Source organism: Camelus dromedarius, chromosome 5 (assembly GCF_036321535.1).
Source record: "Camelus dromedarius isolate mCamDro1 chromosome 5, mCamDro1.pat, whole genome shotgun sequence".
Lineage (NCBI taxonomy): Eukaryota > Metazoa > Chordata > Mammalia > Artiodactyla > Camelidae > Camelus > Camelus dromedarius.
Window position 1 is genome coordinate 20371099 of NC_087440.1, and position 17314 is coordinate 20388412.

The 17314-nt window shown below is 35.8% G+C and overlaps 1 protein-coding gene across 6 annotated transcripts in view; it reads left to right on the plus strand.

The window, feature by feature from the left end:
• Positions 1 to 17314, plus strand: part of TP53BP1 (tumor protein p53 binding protein 1) — an 81490-nt gene that overhangs the window by 20363 nt on the left and 43813 nt on the right. For 4 of the 6 annotated variants that reach the window (XM_031453180.2, XM_064485660.1, XM_010994944.3 and 1 more), the window contains exons 6-12: positions 6992 to 7116; positions 7683 to 7847; positions 8196 to 8325; positions 9710 to 9876; positions 11357 to 11486; positions 12285 to 12379; positions 15012 to 15217. In XM_031453180.2, the coding sequence (XP_031309040.1) occupies positions 6992 to 7116; positions 7683 to 7847; positions 8196 to 8325; positions 9710 to 9876; positions 11357 to 11486; positions 12285 to 12379; positions 15012 to 15217 (1018 nt within the window). Of the gene's footprint in view, positions 1 to 5048; positions 5086 to 6991; positions 7117 to 7682; positions 7848 to 8195; positions 8326 to 9709; positions 9877 to 11356; positions 11487 to 12284; positions 12380 to 15011; positions 15218 to 17314 lie in introns of those variants that run through there. The other 2 variants (XM_031453185.2, XM_064485658.1) reach the window with 2 other exon arrangements.

Sequence of the window (17314 nt, forward strand, 5' to 3'; positions counted from 1 at the left end):
TATCTGTACTTGTTGTCTCATCCCAAGGATAAAGGGATTAATCCTATTTTTGTGAATTACGGAGTAGAATTTGAGGATTGTATTAGGTAGCATTCTATTGGTACTGATAGCTGGAACCTGTTTTGTGAAGGTAGTAACATTCCTTTACACCTGTATTATTCAAATTGTGATCTATGTTATGCATCTGAAACAAAATAAGCATTCCTCATTCTTAGCATAGACTTGACATATTAATAGAAAAAATAATCAAAAAGTATTTAGATATGGAAACAGTTAGGCATGGTTTCTACCTACCAAACCTCACCAGTTTTAAACCCAGAATTTTTAATTCGTACCCTGAACAATATTGAGTTTTCATTTTGTCTTCTGTATATATTTATGTTGTCCATTTATTTATTCTATGTTAAAAATTAGGTTGGATGTTTGATGTATACTGTCATTTAATTTCGTCCTTAAAGCAGCTGTACAGTGAACACATTATATTACCTCCATTACATAGAGGGGAAAACTGATGGGCAAAGAAGTTAAAAAAAACTTGCTCTAGAATACATTGCTTGTAAATGACAGAGCTGGGCTTTGAGTCCTTCTGACTCAAGCGCCTCTCTCTTTTACCATCCAATGACCAAATTATCTTAAGATCAAAGGAGAATGTAGAAAACTTCAGTGGTCAGGGTGGCAGAGTAGAAGAGGGACGTAGAGAGGAGAATGTAAGTTTGAGGTGAAAGACTATGGTTTTTTCTCAGAAATAAAAGTGTGTGTGTGTGTGTGTTTGTGTTCTATTTAATACTTTGTGTTTGCACGTAAATTTTTTTCTAACAGATTATCAATTGGATTCTTTAGAACAGTCCTCAAATTGGTAGAATTATTTTGGCCTGCATGCAAGTGGTTTCTATTTGGCTCACACCCGTTTATAAAATATATTTGAACTAATTGATAGAATTTAAAAAATAGGGACAATTTATATAAAACTTAGATTTCTGGCTTCTGGGATTACTAGTCCAGAAGTAATGCAACTGTCTAATTATTGGCAGTGGTTGGCTGGAGCTGTGAGCAGTAGCCAACCTCTGTAGATAGGGCTGAGTACTGTGGTCTGTCATCCTGCTTGTACCTCACTGTCCTGCTTGGACACTGAGGCCAGGTACTCTTTTGTCATATCTCACAGAGCTTGTGCTTTTGTTCTTACACCCAGCTACTTCATTTGTGTTAGCTTTCTTTGCTTTTTTGTAGGCATTTAAGTTGTTACGATACTGCTTTAGAAACATGTGCCAGGCTTATCTGTGTTTTTGTGGCTCAGCACTTGGGTTTGAACCACTGGGGGACAGGAAGTGTGCATACCCTTTGTTATAAATGAAGTGGTAGTGTTTGAGAAGTCCCACATTAGTTTTTTTCTCTCTTTGCATCAAAGTGTTGCTTTTTCTCTAAAAAAATACTTGAATGCTTACATTCAGTAAATGTGCAGGCACTCTGGCAGGTGTTTTAAAGGGTCTTTGCCATCATGGAGCTTATAATTTAATAGGGGAGACAGCTGTTAAATAATCACATGAATAGGTACTCAGAATTGTGATCATTGTAAAGAGGGGAGAAAATAGAATATATAATCTATTCTGGGGGATAAATGAAAGCCTCTTTGAGGAAGGTGATCTAAGCTATAAATATGAATTTGTTAGGCATAGTTGAAGGGCTGGGGAGAAGTGTGGCGTGTGAGAGGAGGAGCTTTCCAGACAGAGGGAGCTCCATGTACAAAGGCCATGAAACTGGAAAAAATGTGGAGCTGATTCCAAACGAATGAAAGCTCTTCAAAACACATGTGTACTGACCTCTTTATGTTGTCTTCATTCATTAGTGTAGATATCTTGAAAAAGATACGAAATTCCAAAAGATCTTCCTCTCTTATCTAATGTTCTGTTGATGTAAGCCTATGGTCCTAAACATGGAGTGTCCTAAATTATGATGCTGAAGAAATATAGACATTTTTATTTCCCTTTTAAACATTTAAAAAAATGAAGCTTCAAATGAAGTTATAATAATACAGAGAGATCCTTTGTATGCTTTGCCTAATTTCCCCCAGTGGTATCGTTTTGCAAAATTCTGGTATAATTTCACAACCAGAATATCAACAGTGATAAAATCGAATGAATTTATTCAGATTTCCCTAGCTTTACTTGTACTCATGTGTGTGTGTGTGAGAATGAGTGTGAATTTTTATGCAGTTTCATCACTTGTATAGGTTTATTCACCACTGTGGTCAAGATGCTAAATAATTCTACCACCACAAGGATCTCTAGTGTTGCTGTTTTATAATCATCCTCACCCCCTACTCTTGCACCTGAAACCCTGGCAACCACTAATTAACACCATCTTCCATTGGTAAAGTTTTATCATTTAAGATGTTGTATAAATAGGATCATACAGTATATTATCTTTTGGGATTGGCTTTTTTCTATTAGCATAACTCCCAGGAGATCCATCCAAGTTGTTGCGTTTATCAGTAGCCTGTTCCTTTTTATTGCTGAGTAGTGTTCCATGGTATGGATGTACCACAATTTGTTCAACCATTTACCTGTCGAAGGAAATCTGGGTTGATTCTAGTTTTTGACTAATACAAGTAGAGCTGCTGTGAACGTTTGCATACAGATTTTTGTGTGAACATATGTCTTCCTATCTCTAGGATAAACAGCCAGGTGGGCAGTTGCTGGGTCATATGGTAGGTGCATGTTTAGTTTTTAAGAAAATACCAAACTGTTTTCTAAAGTGGCTGTATCATTTTACAGTCCCACTAGCAACGCTTGAGAGATCCAATTTCTCTCCATTCTCATCATCATTTGTTGTTGTCACTAATTTTTATGTTAGCCTTTCTGATAAGTATGTGGTGATATCTCATTGTGGTTTTAATTTGCACTTCCCTAATGGCTAATGATGTTGGACATCTTTTCATGTCTTTTCTTGCCATCTGTACATTCTCTTCAAGGAAATCTCTGTTCATGTTTTTTGCCTGTTTTGTAATTGGATTTTTTAAATAGTGGTTTGAGAATTCTTTATATATTCTAGATACTAGTCCTTTGTAGGATATGTGACTTGCAGATATTTTCTCCCACTCTGCTTGTCTTTCGTCCTCTTAAAAGGATTTTTCATAGAGCAGAATTTTAATCTTGATGAGATCTGTGAAATATTTTTAGCAGGGTAATATAAATACATAATTTATTTTAAAAAGAGCTTATAATGAAAAGCCAGGAGTCCATTCCCACCAATGGTCCCCTTTCACAGACATAACCCTCTTTAAGTGTCTGTGTTTTTACTTTTTTGGGAGGTTATCTTCCTAGCTTTTAATACTGTTGTAAAACTAAGTAACACTATTGTACTGCTGCTCCTTGTTTTATCAGATTGACAATTGAGTTCCATACTGAAAGATGAGGATTTAACTCAAAACAACACTCTCCTAATTTTTTACTGAAGTATAGTTGATTTATAATGTTGTGTTAGTTTCAAGTGTACAGCAAAGTGATTTGGTTTTTTGTATATATATTCTTTATCAGGTTCTTTTCCTTTAATTATTACAAGATATTGAATATAGTTCTTCAGGAGGTCCTTGTTGTTTCTCTATTTAGTGTACAGTAACATTCTCCGAACTTTTGATGATAATTTAGTTCTTTTGCTGGCTAATTTTGTACTTTAAATAATATATTTAAACCTTTGTTTTCTATTCTGTCAGTTTTAGTGGAGAAAAGTTTAATATCAGTACTATTTTTTGTTTATAATCTGATTTATTTCAAGCTTCTTTTCATTCACCTAATCATTCTACAGATATTTATTATTTCATATATACTAAGCACTGTTGAGTTTAGAGGATGCAAAGTGATCAGAAGAGATAAAAAATTCTAAACGTTAATTTGGTTTACATTCTTGTATGGGACACAGCAATACATGATAGATAAAGATTTTATATATATGTATATATATATGTATATGTGTGTATATATATAGTATGTTAGACTGTGATAAGAGCTGAAGAGAAGAATAAAGCCAAGAAAGGGATGAGAAACATCAGAAGAGTTGCAAATTTAGAGGGTGACTTAGGGGATGCCCCACTGATGTGACATTTGACTAAAAATCTTCAGTGAATAAGTGATCTCTGCTGTTGTTTGGGATAAATGTAATCCATGCATAGAGAAGAATGAATGCAAAGGCCCTGAGGCCAGAGTGTGCCTGCAATATTTGAGAAATGACAAAGACGTTAGTGTGGCTGGTGTGGAGTACTTGAGAGGAGTGGGAGAAGAGATCAGAGAAGTTAAAGAGGGGACCAGAATATGTAAGGCCTGTGGACCATTGAGAGGAATTTGACTGTTACTCTTAGTTAGATAGAAAGGTATCTAAGGGTTTTGAGCAGAGGAATGGCATGATCTGACTTAGATTTTAACAGGATCATTCTGGCTGCAGGATCAAGAATAGACTGAAGGTTGTACAGTTTTTATTTGTCCATTATACCTCAATAACGCTAGGAGAAAATACAAATTAAAATGAAAAAAGAAGCTATTCAAATTAAATTGAAAAGGGAATACGCTAAAGGGAGAGCAGAGGCAGAGGCGGAAAGACCAACCAGGTGACTGTGGAAATAATTCAGGCAAGATGTGACAGTGGCAGGATCAGAGTAGAAGTGGTTAAGGAGTGGTGAGATTCTGGGTTTTGAAAATAGGATTCTCAAAGACAGATTGGAGGTGAAGTATGAGAGAAGGGAAGGAGGTAACAGTGATTCCACGTTTTTGGTTTGGGAATTAGAACGGAGTTGCTGTTAATTGAGATGGAGAATACTGTAGGAGGTGGTCAGTTTTAGACAATGTTAAAGCTGAGCTGCCTTTTCAGTAGCCTGTTGGAGGCAGTTGACGATGCGCAAGTGTGGAAGATCTCAACTGGAGATTTAAATTGCAGAGTCATAAGTATATGGATGCTGTTCAAAGCCAGGAGTCTGGGTAAGATCACTAAGGAGGTGAGTGTAAGTAAAGAAGAGGTCCAAGGACTCACCCTGCCTACCAGCATTTAGAACTCAGGGACATGAAGAAAATAACCAAAAGAGACTGAGGAACATCCAAGGTGTGTGGTTTGTACTGTCTTTCATTGCTTTTCTAGTTTTTGTCATATATGCTCTTGACTTTCTTTTCCTGTGTTTCCCAAGGTTGTGCGTCTGGGTCCTCCCAGTTGCATAGGTAATGCTCTGTTTTATTGTTGTGAAAAATCTTTACTCAGTCCTTTTTCTCTTCCTTAGATCATGGTCCCTAACTTTGCAAATTTGTGCTTTTATCTCTTTTATGCTTATTATGCTTAATGGTCTTTTTATGAAATACTAAATGTGTAAAGGTTACATGGAAGCAAAAAAAGGTATAATTCTGCCACCCAGAGGCTAATTGCTGTAAACATTGACATATTTTTCCTCTTTCTCGTGTGCGTGTGCACATACTTGATTTACATAGTTGACATGTGGAAAGTAAAAGTTCATGTGTCTATTGATCTTTTTGCTTAACAACATAGCATTTTCCCCTGACAATTAAAACTCTTAATATTTTCACCATGTTTTTTATTTTAAAAGTTTTAAGCCACAGAAGAGATGAAAAGATAGTATGCATTTTTTTCTATGTGTGTATAAGTATACTGTTAGAGGGCTTGATCATTTGAAATTAAGTTGTAGACATCATAGTTCCCCTAAGATACTTCAGCATTCATCTCCTAAGAAGAATACATTATCCTATATGATCATAATACCGTTGTCACAGCTAAGAAAATATTGATTTTGTAGTACCTCATAATATAGTTCACATTATCCCAATTGTCTAAAAAATGGCTTTCTTTGTATATATAATATAAAAGATACAAAAATATGTATATTTATTTTATCCAGGAGCCAATGTTTAAACATTGTATTTGGTTGTTTCAAATGTTTTTAATGGCTGCATAATACTCCATTTTATGAAATACTAGTTAATTATTTATCTAATGCTGGTTGTTTCTTAGTCACAGTAAACTTTGAGAAATAAGTTTGTACAATGATCTTTTCACATTTCAAATTATTTCTTACAGTTGCAGTTATTGGGTATGAACATTTTTAGAGCTATTGATACATATTCCAAGTTGTTCTCCAGAAAAGTTCTATTGTACGATCATAAATTTATATAAAATTTATTAATAATTTATACTCTTACAAATAGTTTATACTGTTGTAAAGAGTATGTGATAATGCTTATCTCACTTCAGATTTGGGCAGCACTGAATAGTGTATGTATTTACAGTTTGTTTTTTTCTTTTTGATTAGCAACAGATGATTTCTCTGATTTCTTACATGTTTGAAACTACTTGTATTTTTTTTTTATGAGTTGTCTGTTCTGTTGTTTGTCCATTTATATCTTCGACGACTTCTTACGAATTCTATATTTTATGGAGCCTATTTTGTTCTGTAGTTGCAGATTTTTCCCCCTAATTGTTGTGTATCTTTTACTTTGGTTTATCATGTTTCTTGACCTATGATGTTAAGTTCTTTTTAATACACAGGCCTCTTACCTGAATTTTATTCAGACACTCTGTTCTATATATGTATTCTAAGAATTTTTACTAAAGTACTTTTGTGAAGTGTGTTTGGTTTCATAGATGTATTTTTGAACCCCTTTTCTGCACATCTAATGCACATCTTCTTTTGTCATTTGTCAGTAATTCTCGAGGCAAGATTTTTCTATCCCTGCTCATATTTTTCCAGAGAAAGATAAAATCAAGTTTGTTTCTTCCTTCTGTTTCATATTTGTATCACTTAATCCTGTACAGTGTTTTGAGTTGCTGACTTTTTAGGTGCTTTCTGTAGAAAGAAGCAATAATGGGGTGAGACTTTTTACTTTATCAAATTTTCTTAAAAGGTGGTTGGTATGGGAGGAGTCATGATAAAATTCAGAGAATTCTTTGAGCAAAATGTCCCAGCTCATCTGGGAACACATGATTGTGTCTTTTTGCTCTGTAGTGTTTTGGGAATGTCAGTGGAATCTGCTCCTCCTGTGGATGAAGAAAAGGAGGAAGAGGTGGAAGAGGAGAAAGAGGAAAAGGAAAATACTCCAGATGATACCACACACTCCCTTGGTGCTGAAGGTAGTTTTATGCCTTTTTCAGGATAGTATATTGGTGGAAGTCCCTTCCATATGAGCACATGGATATCTAAATTTCTCCTTTTTTATCAGGTTATAGATTTCTCATTATTAAATTGAGAATAGTCATTAGGAAATTTGCCAGTAGTCTAAGATATTCCACCTAATTTGGTGTTCAGGAATTTGTAACTAACCCTTTCTGCATGTTGACTCCTGTTCCTTTTGTCTTCATTTGTTTTTCAAACATTTGGGGGATGTATGCTTGTGGGGTGGAAGTACGACCTGCAGTACATTGCTCTGTGTGTGTGTGTGGGGGGGGTGGTTTGGATATTCAGAAAGTAGACATAATCTACCTACATTAGGTGCTTGTGAAGTTTTATAGTATACAATATTTTGCTTCATTACACATTTTACCCATTTGCTTTTATTCTTAATTTTATTTTGAAAAAATTTGAGGGGTAGGGCTTTGATGTGAAGGACTAATATGACTCTCTTTTGCTAACGGGCGGCACCTTGCATAGTGCATAATATTGTGGGATGATACCTAATTTCTTGGGGTTTTGTTCCTAGATCCTGCCGCATCACAGTTTGGCTTTGGGCTTCTGGAACTCTCCCAGAGCCAGGATGTTGAAGAACATACTGTGCCATGTGAAGTAGACAGAGAGCCTCTACAGTCAGTAACCACCAACTCTGGTTATACTGGGCTATCTGATGTGGATGCTAATGCTAATATTGGTATGTAACGTGTTTTCTGGCATTTTGTGTTGTTTATAAGTATTTTCCCCCCATGCTAGAGCTAACTGGTTTTTCCTTGATATGTTTTATAGCTGTCTAAGTTAATATAATCTAAGTTAATATAGTAAGGTTGCAGAGTTGTCTGGCAAATACTTGTCAGTTGATGGCTTGCAGGCTAAGATTTTTTGTAAGCGGGTAATTGATTATTTTCTCTTTTGGAATGATGCCTGTATATATTTTCAATTTGGATTTCTTTCTGTTAAAATCTTTGCTTTAAAACATTTGGTACTGCTTCTAGAACTTTGAAAAATTAAGTAGCTCCTTTGTATCTTCTTCTGCAACTTTAAGCAATTAAGCGTGAAGAACAGTCTAATGAAGATATCCTGGTGGCAGAACAGCCCAGCAAGGGTGACCCTGTGGCAGCACAGCCCAGTAAGGAGGAACATGCAGTAGAGGAGCAAAATTCACCTCCTGCAAGGTAGACCAAGTTCTTTCCAGAAAGTATTTTTGGGTTTTTGTTGTTGGGTTATGCTCATTTCACTTGGCCAGGTGGAAACTTTTTTTTTTTTTTTACAAATTCTGGTGGGGTTTTTTTTCCCTCATGCACTGGGCATATTTATGGTCCAGTAGAAACATTTATGAATTCTTATTGTGTCCTCATCTTATCTTTTTTAAATTTTTTTTTTTTTTATTTCTCATCTTATCTTTAGGCATACTACAAACTCAGCTTATTGTTGCTGTAATTGTAATGATGATTCCTTAATCTTTGGTTGCTACTCCTCCTGTCTGTTCTCTGTCTACAGAGACACCATCTCTCTGTGTAACGTCTTCCTAGCCTCTCTAGTGTTACGGGAGTCACAAGAGTTATATTTGAAAGTCTGCTGTTTTTATACTTGAGCACCCAGATTGCTTTGGGTCCTCAGGTATCGTGCATCTGGTAGTTATGATATAAATAGATAGGAAAGTGTTCTATTCCCATGTCCTTTAGGCTCTTAACTTGGTAGGAATTGGGCAGTATACCTCTGCCTGTGGTGACTGTCGTATCCAAGGCTGTATTGCTTCTGGTCAACAGCTCAGGTTTGAATATGGCAGAGGAAAAGTGAGAGGCTTCCAGTTTGGAGGAGGAAATGAATAAATATTTAGTGTTCTTTTGTTTCTTCTTTCAATAGAAGCAGTGGGGAATGGGATCCTGAACAAAGTTGAATATCAGGAGAAGTTGTCTTTCTATTGCAAAGCACTTGACTTAACAGGGGCTGACTTTTTCTACTTTTCTTTAGGAAATTGCCCTCTAGCTCGTTTTGCTATCCTATTTATTCTGGGGATTGGTAGAGTAAGTAAACCTCATAAGTCTCTGGAAAGGGGCCAGTAATGAGTGTCTTACATGTGTGAGTAGTATTTGTGTGAAAGAGTCTTGGTTGGGGGCTTAGGTTGAGTAGATCAAATCAAAAAGGTCAGCAGAAGATAATGTGTGTGATTAGCGCAGAGGGTAATTTACCTCCAAGCCCTTTCCGTGGAAGGTCATTGTTAGGACTGGCATTGTGTGGTCTGGATCAGACTCTTTGATGCACATCTAGATAACAGCATATGTAGCAAAAATCCCTGAGTAATTTATCAGAAATCTTGGACAGCATGCAGCACAGCAGTGAACAGAGTTGACAAGAGGTATTGCTGTATGAGAGACCGAGGCAGGTTTTGAAGTCGGCTGAGGGCTTTGTATCATTATAAAGAGTAGCTTCTTTCATTTTTAATAAATAGATTTTGGAAGTATTAAAGGAAAACACAAAATAGGAAAAGCTTCATAGTTCAAAGATGAAAGTGTTTGAACATAGTAACTTTTTCTCCTGGTGATATGAATTTCCTAGGTCAGAGGACATGTCTTCTAGCCCCAAAGTATCTCTTGCTGCTATGGAAACAAAAGAACAAATACCTGCTCGAGAACTTCTGGAAGGTGGAATGCAGATTCAGAGGTCACCAGAGCCTGAGGTTTTGTCAACTCAGGACGACTTGTTTGATCAGAGCAATAAAACAGGTGACAAAGAATAATTAGTACTGTTGTACCTCTTTCCAAAGATCTAAATTTATTTCTGTTCTGAGGCTATTGTTTAAGTTAGAAGGCACTGTATAGGTGTGCAGACTTACTGGTGATACAGAAGGAAATTATATTTCTAGCCAATTAATGAGGGGCTTTTTAGCATTTAAATTATTGCTATGTAACATTTTAGTATAATTTTCTCTCTTTTTTGGAAGTGGAGATAATTGAGGCATAGCAACTAACATAGCAAATTCAGTATTGTGGATGGATAGCTATTTCTGTTATCATGAATCTTCAAATCTTAAATGTCACGATTATTAAGTGAAGTTTTTCATACTCACCTGGGCAACAAGTCTGCTTACTCAACTGTTTATTAGTTCATCTATCACAAATAGGAAGTAAAGATCTAGCAGAAAGAACATAAAATTTTTAGAAGAGTGATACTTGTTTTCACATTTTGTTAACTCTCTTTTTAGAAAACTGGAATGATAAACTTGTTTTCACATTTTGTTAACTCTTACCAGTGTCCCATTCTGCAAACTCACAGAGCTGGAAAGCTTTAGTAAATTTGTTGTAAGTAGGGAAGAAGAGAAGGTTATATTCCTTTACTATGCTGTGAATGTGTGCAAGACATTCAGAGGGTCACCAAGAAACATTTTTTGGTCTCTCACTAAAGCTTCAAGTTTGTATTTAAGAAATTTCTTTATTCTTGCAGTTAATATAGCTGATACTCCATTTGTTGCTAAGAAGGGACCAATAGGAGACTCTTCATAGTATAAATCAGTAATGACTGCTCGTATATCCTTTTACTTATGCAATAGGATTTTTTGTCTCCTTTGAGGAGGCCCAGGTTCTAATCATGGAAATTGCTGCATTCATATCATCAGGTATCATGCATATTGTTTTGACTTCTCCCACCTGTGTCATGGCATGAGCTTTACTTCACCTTAGGTAGACCTTGGAATAAAATACTCGCTTGCTATCTTATAATAGAAACTTCACAGGAAAGAAGAGCAGCTGAGCAGAGGTATAGGGATTCTGACTTTTTCTCTCCAAGCTTCAATCATGACAGAAAGGACTAAGAAATTCTTTTTGTCAATTCTTTATTAAGGAAACCAATAATTTATTAGGGAGGGTGTGTTTAATGGTCACTCAAGATTTGTGTTAGCGTTGTGGGGACGGTATAGCTCAAGTGGTAGAGCACATGTTTAATATGCACAGGGTCCTGGGTTCAATCCTCAGTACCTACACTGAAAATAAACCTAATTGCCTCCCCTGCTTTAAAAAAAAAAATTTGTGTTAGCGTGGTATTCTATTAATTGTACTCCAGTTAGAAAACAGTTTCTGCCCTCTTGAAACATGGTTGGATATATGGATTCTACTCTTTGTAGTACTGAGTGGTTTTTTTTTTTTTTTTTTGATGACTCAGTAATATCGATCTGAAAAGTAAATGCAACTAGAATTTTTTTTTCCCCAGTAGCTTCTGATGGTTGCTCTACTCCTTCAAGGGAAGAAGGTGGGTGTTCTCTGGCTTCCACACCTGCCACCACATTGCACGTCCTTCAGTTCTCTGGCCAGAGGTCCCTTGTTCAGGAGAGTCTTTCCACGTAAGTAAACCTGAAATAGCCCTGTCAGGGGGACGTGCCTGATGGTCTTAGGCTAAAGTTGAAAGAGCTGAAATTGCTAGTCCAGAAGTCTTTTTGAAATAAAAAGGTAAACTCTAGGCTTGAGAATTTGAGGGAATAAGAACTTAATGGAACTATTGAAGACAGGTAGATCTGCTTTCCCACTGGGAGATTTTAAAATAGTAGCCCCAAGCTTTCACTAGGAAAGAAACTGCCCAGTTATGTAGAGACTGTTAACACGTCCAAAGTAAGCTGGCTGCTGCTCCCTTTGACTAGCAGTTTTTCCCACTGAACAGCAGAGGGGTGGAGAAGAGGTTATGCTAGAGTTGACAGTAGTTGGATTTCTTTATCTGTGTTAGGGCAAAGAGGTTTCTTTTTTTCTTTTTTAAATAAGAATATGCATGCTCTTTCTAATAACAGGCCAAAAATGGAATGTTTTTATATTGCAAATTTGCAGGTGAATTAATTTTTTGAGCACTTTCTGATCCTGCTTTTCAATCATGATTTCCATGTGCCTGATCATTCACTTCCTCTTGTAATCATATGACTTTTCCCATTCTCTTTTTTTTTTTTTAATTCTAATTTTGGATATGTCTGGTGTGAGAAATAGTTATTGAAGTATTATTCATGGTTCTTCTGCCAACCTCGGGTAGCTGTTTGAGAGAAATGATAATAAATATTTGTCTGAATGTCTTAGATATTTTTGCTATTAAAAAGTAGAAAACAAATGCAGAACTATGGCTGTGGTAAAATAACCTGTGATTCTCTCTTTACATAAAGGAATTCCTCAGATCTTGTTGCTCCTTCCCCTGATGCTTTCCGATCTACCCCCTTTATCGTTCCTAGCAGTCCCACAGAGCAAGAAGGGAGAAAAGGTGAGCTCTCTTGATCTGTCTGTTGATCTCAGATTAGAAGAGGAGCAGCACTTTTGCCTTGCAGAGTGTACTGTTTCTTTACATATTAGAACACTGTGACCTAAACTGTTCAGTAGGACTCATGTCTAACCTTTAGGGATGTGGCCTAGTGTAATGTGCTTTCCTCAGTTCTTTGCTCCTCTGGCACAGATTCTTCTGAGAATTCTGTATTGATGACTTAATTTTTAAAAAGACTCTTAAGAGAAAATTTTTATATTTTAAGGTTAAATTCGAATGAGTTAGTATAGTGAAGAACAGGGCTTATTACTGATGGCCCAATAGTTTCCAGCAACATGGTAACACGTTACTGGTCAGAAGAAACCAAAAAATGTTTCTTTTGCTTTTTATAGGTTATTTTTGCTATTATCAAAGCAATTTTAGCCTAAGAGTGGCTAGGAGCAGGTGATAGAAATTTTGACTTCATTCCCTTCCTCCTTTGAGGACCTAGTGATTTTATATTACTTTATGCACAAGAAAGTTTTCCTTTTTGCTTAATTTTTCTCATTATCTAATCCTCTTGTGCTCTGTCCCAGTCTCCTATCCAGCCATTCAAGATATTTCTAAATTCCTACTACTTCTGCACAGTTTTTTCCAATAAGTTCCATGATTTTTCCCTTTTCCTTCTTTCACATGACCAGTAATAGTACGACAGCTAATATTTATTGAGCACTTAGTGTGTGCCAGGCTCTTTGATTCTAGGTGCTCCTCTTTGATTTTTTTCATTGAATTCTCATAATAATCCTAAGAAGTAGGTGTAATTTTTATCCCCATTTTGCAGATGAGGAAATGAAGGCACAGAGATTTCACAACTTAAGTCGTACAGGCAGGATTTGAACTTGGGCAGCTGCCTTGAGAGCCTGTGCTCTTACCTGTTGTGTATATGCCTCCTATGATATTCTGCTTCTCTGCTTTTGAGTGATGTAAACATAGGAATATATTGAACTGTTTTTCAAGTATAATTTGCCCATGACAAAATTTAATTTTAGACTTTCTTCTGTCACAAAGTTTGTGTTCGTTTTCTCTTGAAATCATTGTTGGTATCCAAATGGACTAATAGCATTCTAAGCATAACATGATTAGTGATATCTTGAGTAGAAACTAAAAGTGAATCCATTCTACAAAAAGTGCTGTTAATGCAATTTAACTTTGACTTACGTTAGAACCATTTTTTCTGTCTGTAGTGTGAAACCTGAAGATATATAAAATAATTATATTAAAAATGCTTTCACCCTGATTGTAAAAATAATTAGTACTTATTGTAGAACATTTGGAAAGCATATGAGAAACTTATGAGAAGAAAATAAAAATACCACAATCCAGGTGCAGTTAGTATTTGGATATATGTTTTTCCTTTCAGAGTGTTTACTATGCATAAATACAAAGATGTATGTTTACACAACCAGGATCATGTTATGTATATGATTTCGTGTTCTTTTTTTTTTTTCATGTAACATTGTATTTTCCCTTGTCAATTATATTTTAGGTTTAATGCATTTGCTTAATATGTGCATAACTGTTTGTGGTACTATGTATGCTTTTTGTATTTTTTTTTGTTTTTTGCTAAGATTATTAACCTAAAGCCTTTTCATATGTAGTGTTTAGAACAGTCCTTAGTAAGTGGTTTGTCATGGTGCTAAAGATCAAAAGGTGTAATGAAAATACTTAATGAAAATACACAGCTGTGGTAGTTTAGTATTAAAGGCCTGTAGCACCAGATCCCGATCCTGACATTAGACTGGAATGTATGTTTGAGGCCAAGCGGGGCAGCGAGGTATTGAGGTGGAAGGTAGCTGGTAGCATGAGTGGATTATAGGGAAAAATTAAATGGCATGGGTAGTTTGTGAGAGTGATCTAAAGGAGGCCTGTTTGGGGTCAAGTTGTAAGATATGGGGAAAGGGTGATGAATCAAATACCTAGCAAGCTGGGCTGGCTCTGAGGAAGATCCCGCTAGCCTGCAGGTGGGTAGCATACTATAGGAAAGCAGTGTTTTGTGTTTTGTTGTGTGTTTCCTCCCTGAAATATTTGTCTCAGGATTAGTGTCTTGTACTTAGTTCTTTGATAAATCATTGTTGATTGTCATTGAAAAGTTTTTTTCCTTCTTCTCTGTTTGTCCTGGCATCCACCTCTCTGCATTTAGCAGTTGTTAATGCAAATAAAATGAGTTCATAAATATGTAGATACTTAGAGTTGTGAACAAGTTCATTGCATTTCAAGGCCTGTGGTTAAATTAAGTGCTGTTTATCTGGACATTCCTGTGCAAAATGTGAAAAACTAAGCTATAATCAGGAAAGGGGCTCAGAGGAACCAAATTAACTTAATATTTCATATGGATGGGTGGGTATCCCTAGGTGAACCCTATTTTAATCTTTACCTGAGTATTTTAGGAGTGTGGACTTTTCTCCCCTCGGGGGAATACAGTGTTGCTAGATTTCTAGGACTCAGTCTTCTATTAATTTATCAGTTTTTCTGAAAATTAGGTCACTGGTTTTTTAAGGAATGGAAATTTCTGAATATAATTGTATTAGTGGTATTGGAACATGAGTGGTATTGATGAGTGCTTACTTCTTAATTTGGTTTTCCTGTTTTAAACTAGATGAGCCAATGGATATGTCAGCAGTTTCTGAACGAAAAGAGTCTTTTCAGAAGAAAGTCCAAGATGAGGAACCAGTAGAGATAGAAAACGCCCCTCTCCCACCTGAGCCTACTATATCACCACAAGCCTCAACACCAGTATCTCAGAGCACACCAGTCTTCACTCCTGGCTCACTTCCTATCCCATCCCAGCCTGAGTTTTCTCATGTGAGTATTGTAGAGTTTTTTCCACCTAACATCTTTTTTTTAAAAAATAACTTTATTGAGGTATAATTTACAAACTATAAAACTCACTCATTTTCAGTGTATAGTTAAGTGATATTTTAGTAAACTTACAGAATTGTGCGACTGTCATCATAATCTAGTTTTAGAACATATCCAGAGTCACCTGAATCTTGATGCACTTTTTATGTTTAAATTCTGTACTATGCCTTTAAATTTTCTGAAAATGTTACTGCAAAATTGAAAAGGGGACATTAATCATTCTGTCTTAACGTCACGAACTTCTTACTAAAGCAACCGTAGGTTCTCCACTAATTGTTAAAATCTCATTTTCAAGATACTCAGGGGCCTCCTTGTCTTGTTCCTGATCTTAGAGGCCCTGCTTTCAGCTTTTCATTCTTGATATGATGTTAGCTATGGGTTGTCATATATGGCCTTTGTTATGTTGAGGTATGTTCCTTCTATACCTGCTTTCTGGAGAGGTTTTTGTTTTTTAATTAAAAATTTTTTTGGCGGGGAGTTTTTTTTTTTTTAACGTAAATGAGTGTTGAATTTTATCAAAGGCTTTTCTGCATCAATTGAAATGATCATATGGTTTTTATTCTTCAATTTGTTATTAATGTTGTGTATCACATAGATTGATGGTGGATATTGAAAAATCCTTGCATCCCCACAGTAAATCCAACTTAATCATGGTGTGTGATCTTTTTAATGTATTGTTGGATTCTGTTTGTTAGTATTTTGTTGAGGATTTTTGCATCTATGTTCATCAGTAATATTGGCCTGTAATTTTCTTTTCTTGTGATAATGTTTGTCTGATTTTAGTATCAGGGTGATGCTGGCCTCATAGAATGAGTTCAGAAGTGTTTCTTCCTCTGCAATTTTGTGGAATAGTTGGAAGGATAGGTGTTAAGTCTTCTCTAAATGTTCGGTAAAAGTCACCTGTGAAGTCATCTGGTCCTGGACTTTTGTTTATTGGGAGTTTTTAAATTACTGATTCAATTTCAGTTCTGGTAATTGGTCTTTTCATATTTTGTATTTCTTCCTGTCAGTCTTGGGAGATTCTACCTTTCAAAGAATTGTCCATTTCTCCTAGGTTGTCCATTTATTGGCATATAGTTGTTTATAGTAGTTTCTTATGATCCTTTGTATGTCTGTGGTGGTGATTGAAACTTCTTTTTCATTTCTGATTTTTTTGATTTGGTCCCTTTCCCTTTTTTCCTTGATGAGTCCAGCTAGAGGTTTATCAATTTTGTTTATCTTTTCAAAGAAACAGCTTTAGTTTCATTGATTTTTTTTTTTAAATCTCTGTTTCATTTATTTCTGCTCTGATCTTGATGATTTCTTTCCTTCTACTGACTTTGGGTTTTGTTTTTCTCTTGTTGCTTTAGGTGAAGGTTAGGTTGTTTATTTGATATTTTTCTTGTTTCCTGAGGTAAGCTTGTATCACTATAAACTTCCCTCTTGCAACTACTTTGCTGCATCCTATAGCTTTTTGATTGCTGTGTTTTTATTTTCATTCATGTCTGCTCTTGCCAGTTTTATTCAACATCATATTGGAATACCTAGCCACAGCAAAAGACCCCGAAAAGCAAAAACAATCTTAAGAAAGAAGAACGGAGCTGGAAATCATGTTCCCTTACTTCAGACTATACTACAAAGTTACAGAAATCCAAACAGTATGATACTGGCACAAAAACCAACACATAGATCAATGGAACAGGATAGAGAGCCCAGAAATAAACTGATGCACTTATGGTTACTTAATCTACAATAAAGGAGGCAAGAATATGCAATGAAGAAAAGACAGTCTCCTCAATAAGTGGTGCAGGGAAAACTGGACAGCTACATGTAGAAAAATGAAATTAAGAGTGTCTAACACCATGTACAAAAATAAACTCAAAATGTATTAAGGACCTGAATGTAAGACTGGATACTCTAAAACTCCTAGAGGAAAACATAGAACACTCTCTGACGTAAATTTCAGTAGTTTTTGTTTTTTTTTTAATCTTTCAGGGTAATGGAAACAAAAGTAAACAAATGGGACCTAATTAAACTTAAAAGCTTTTGCACAGTAAAGGA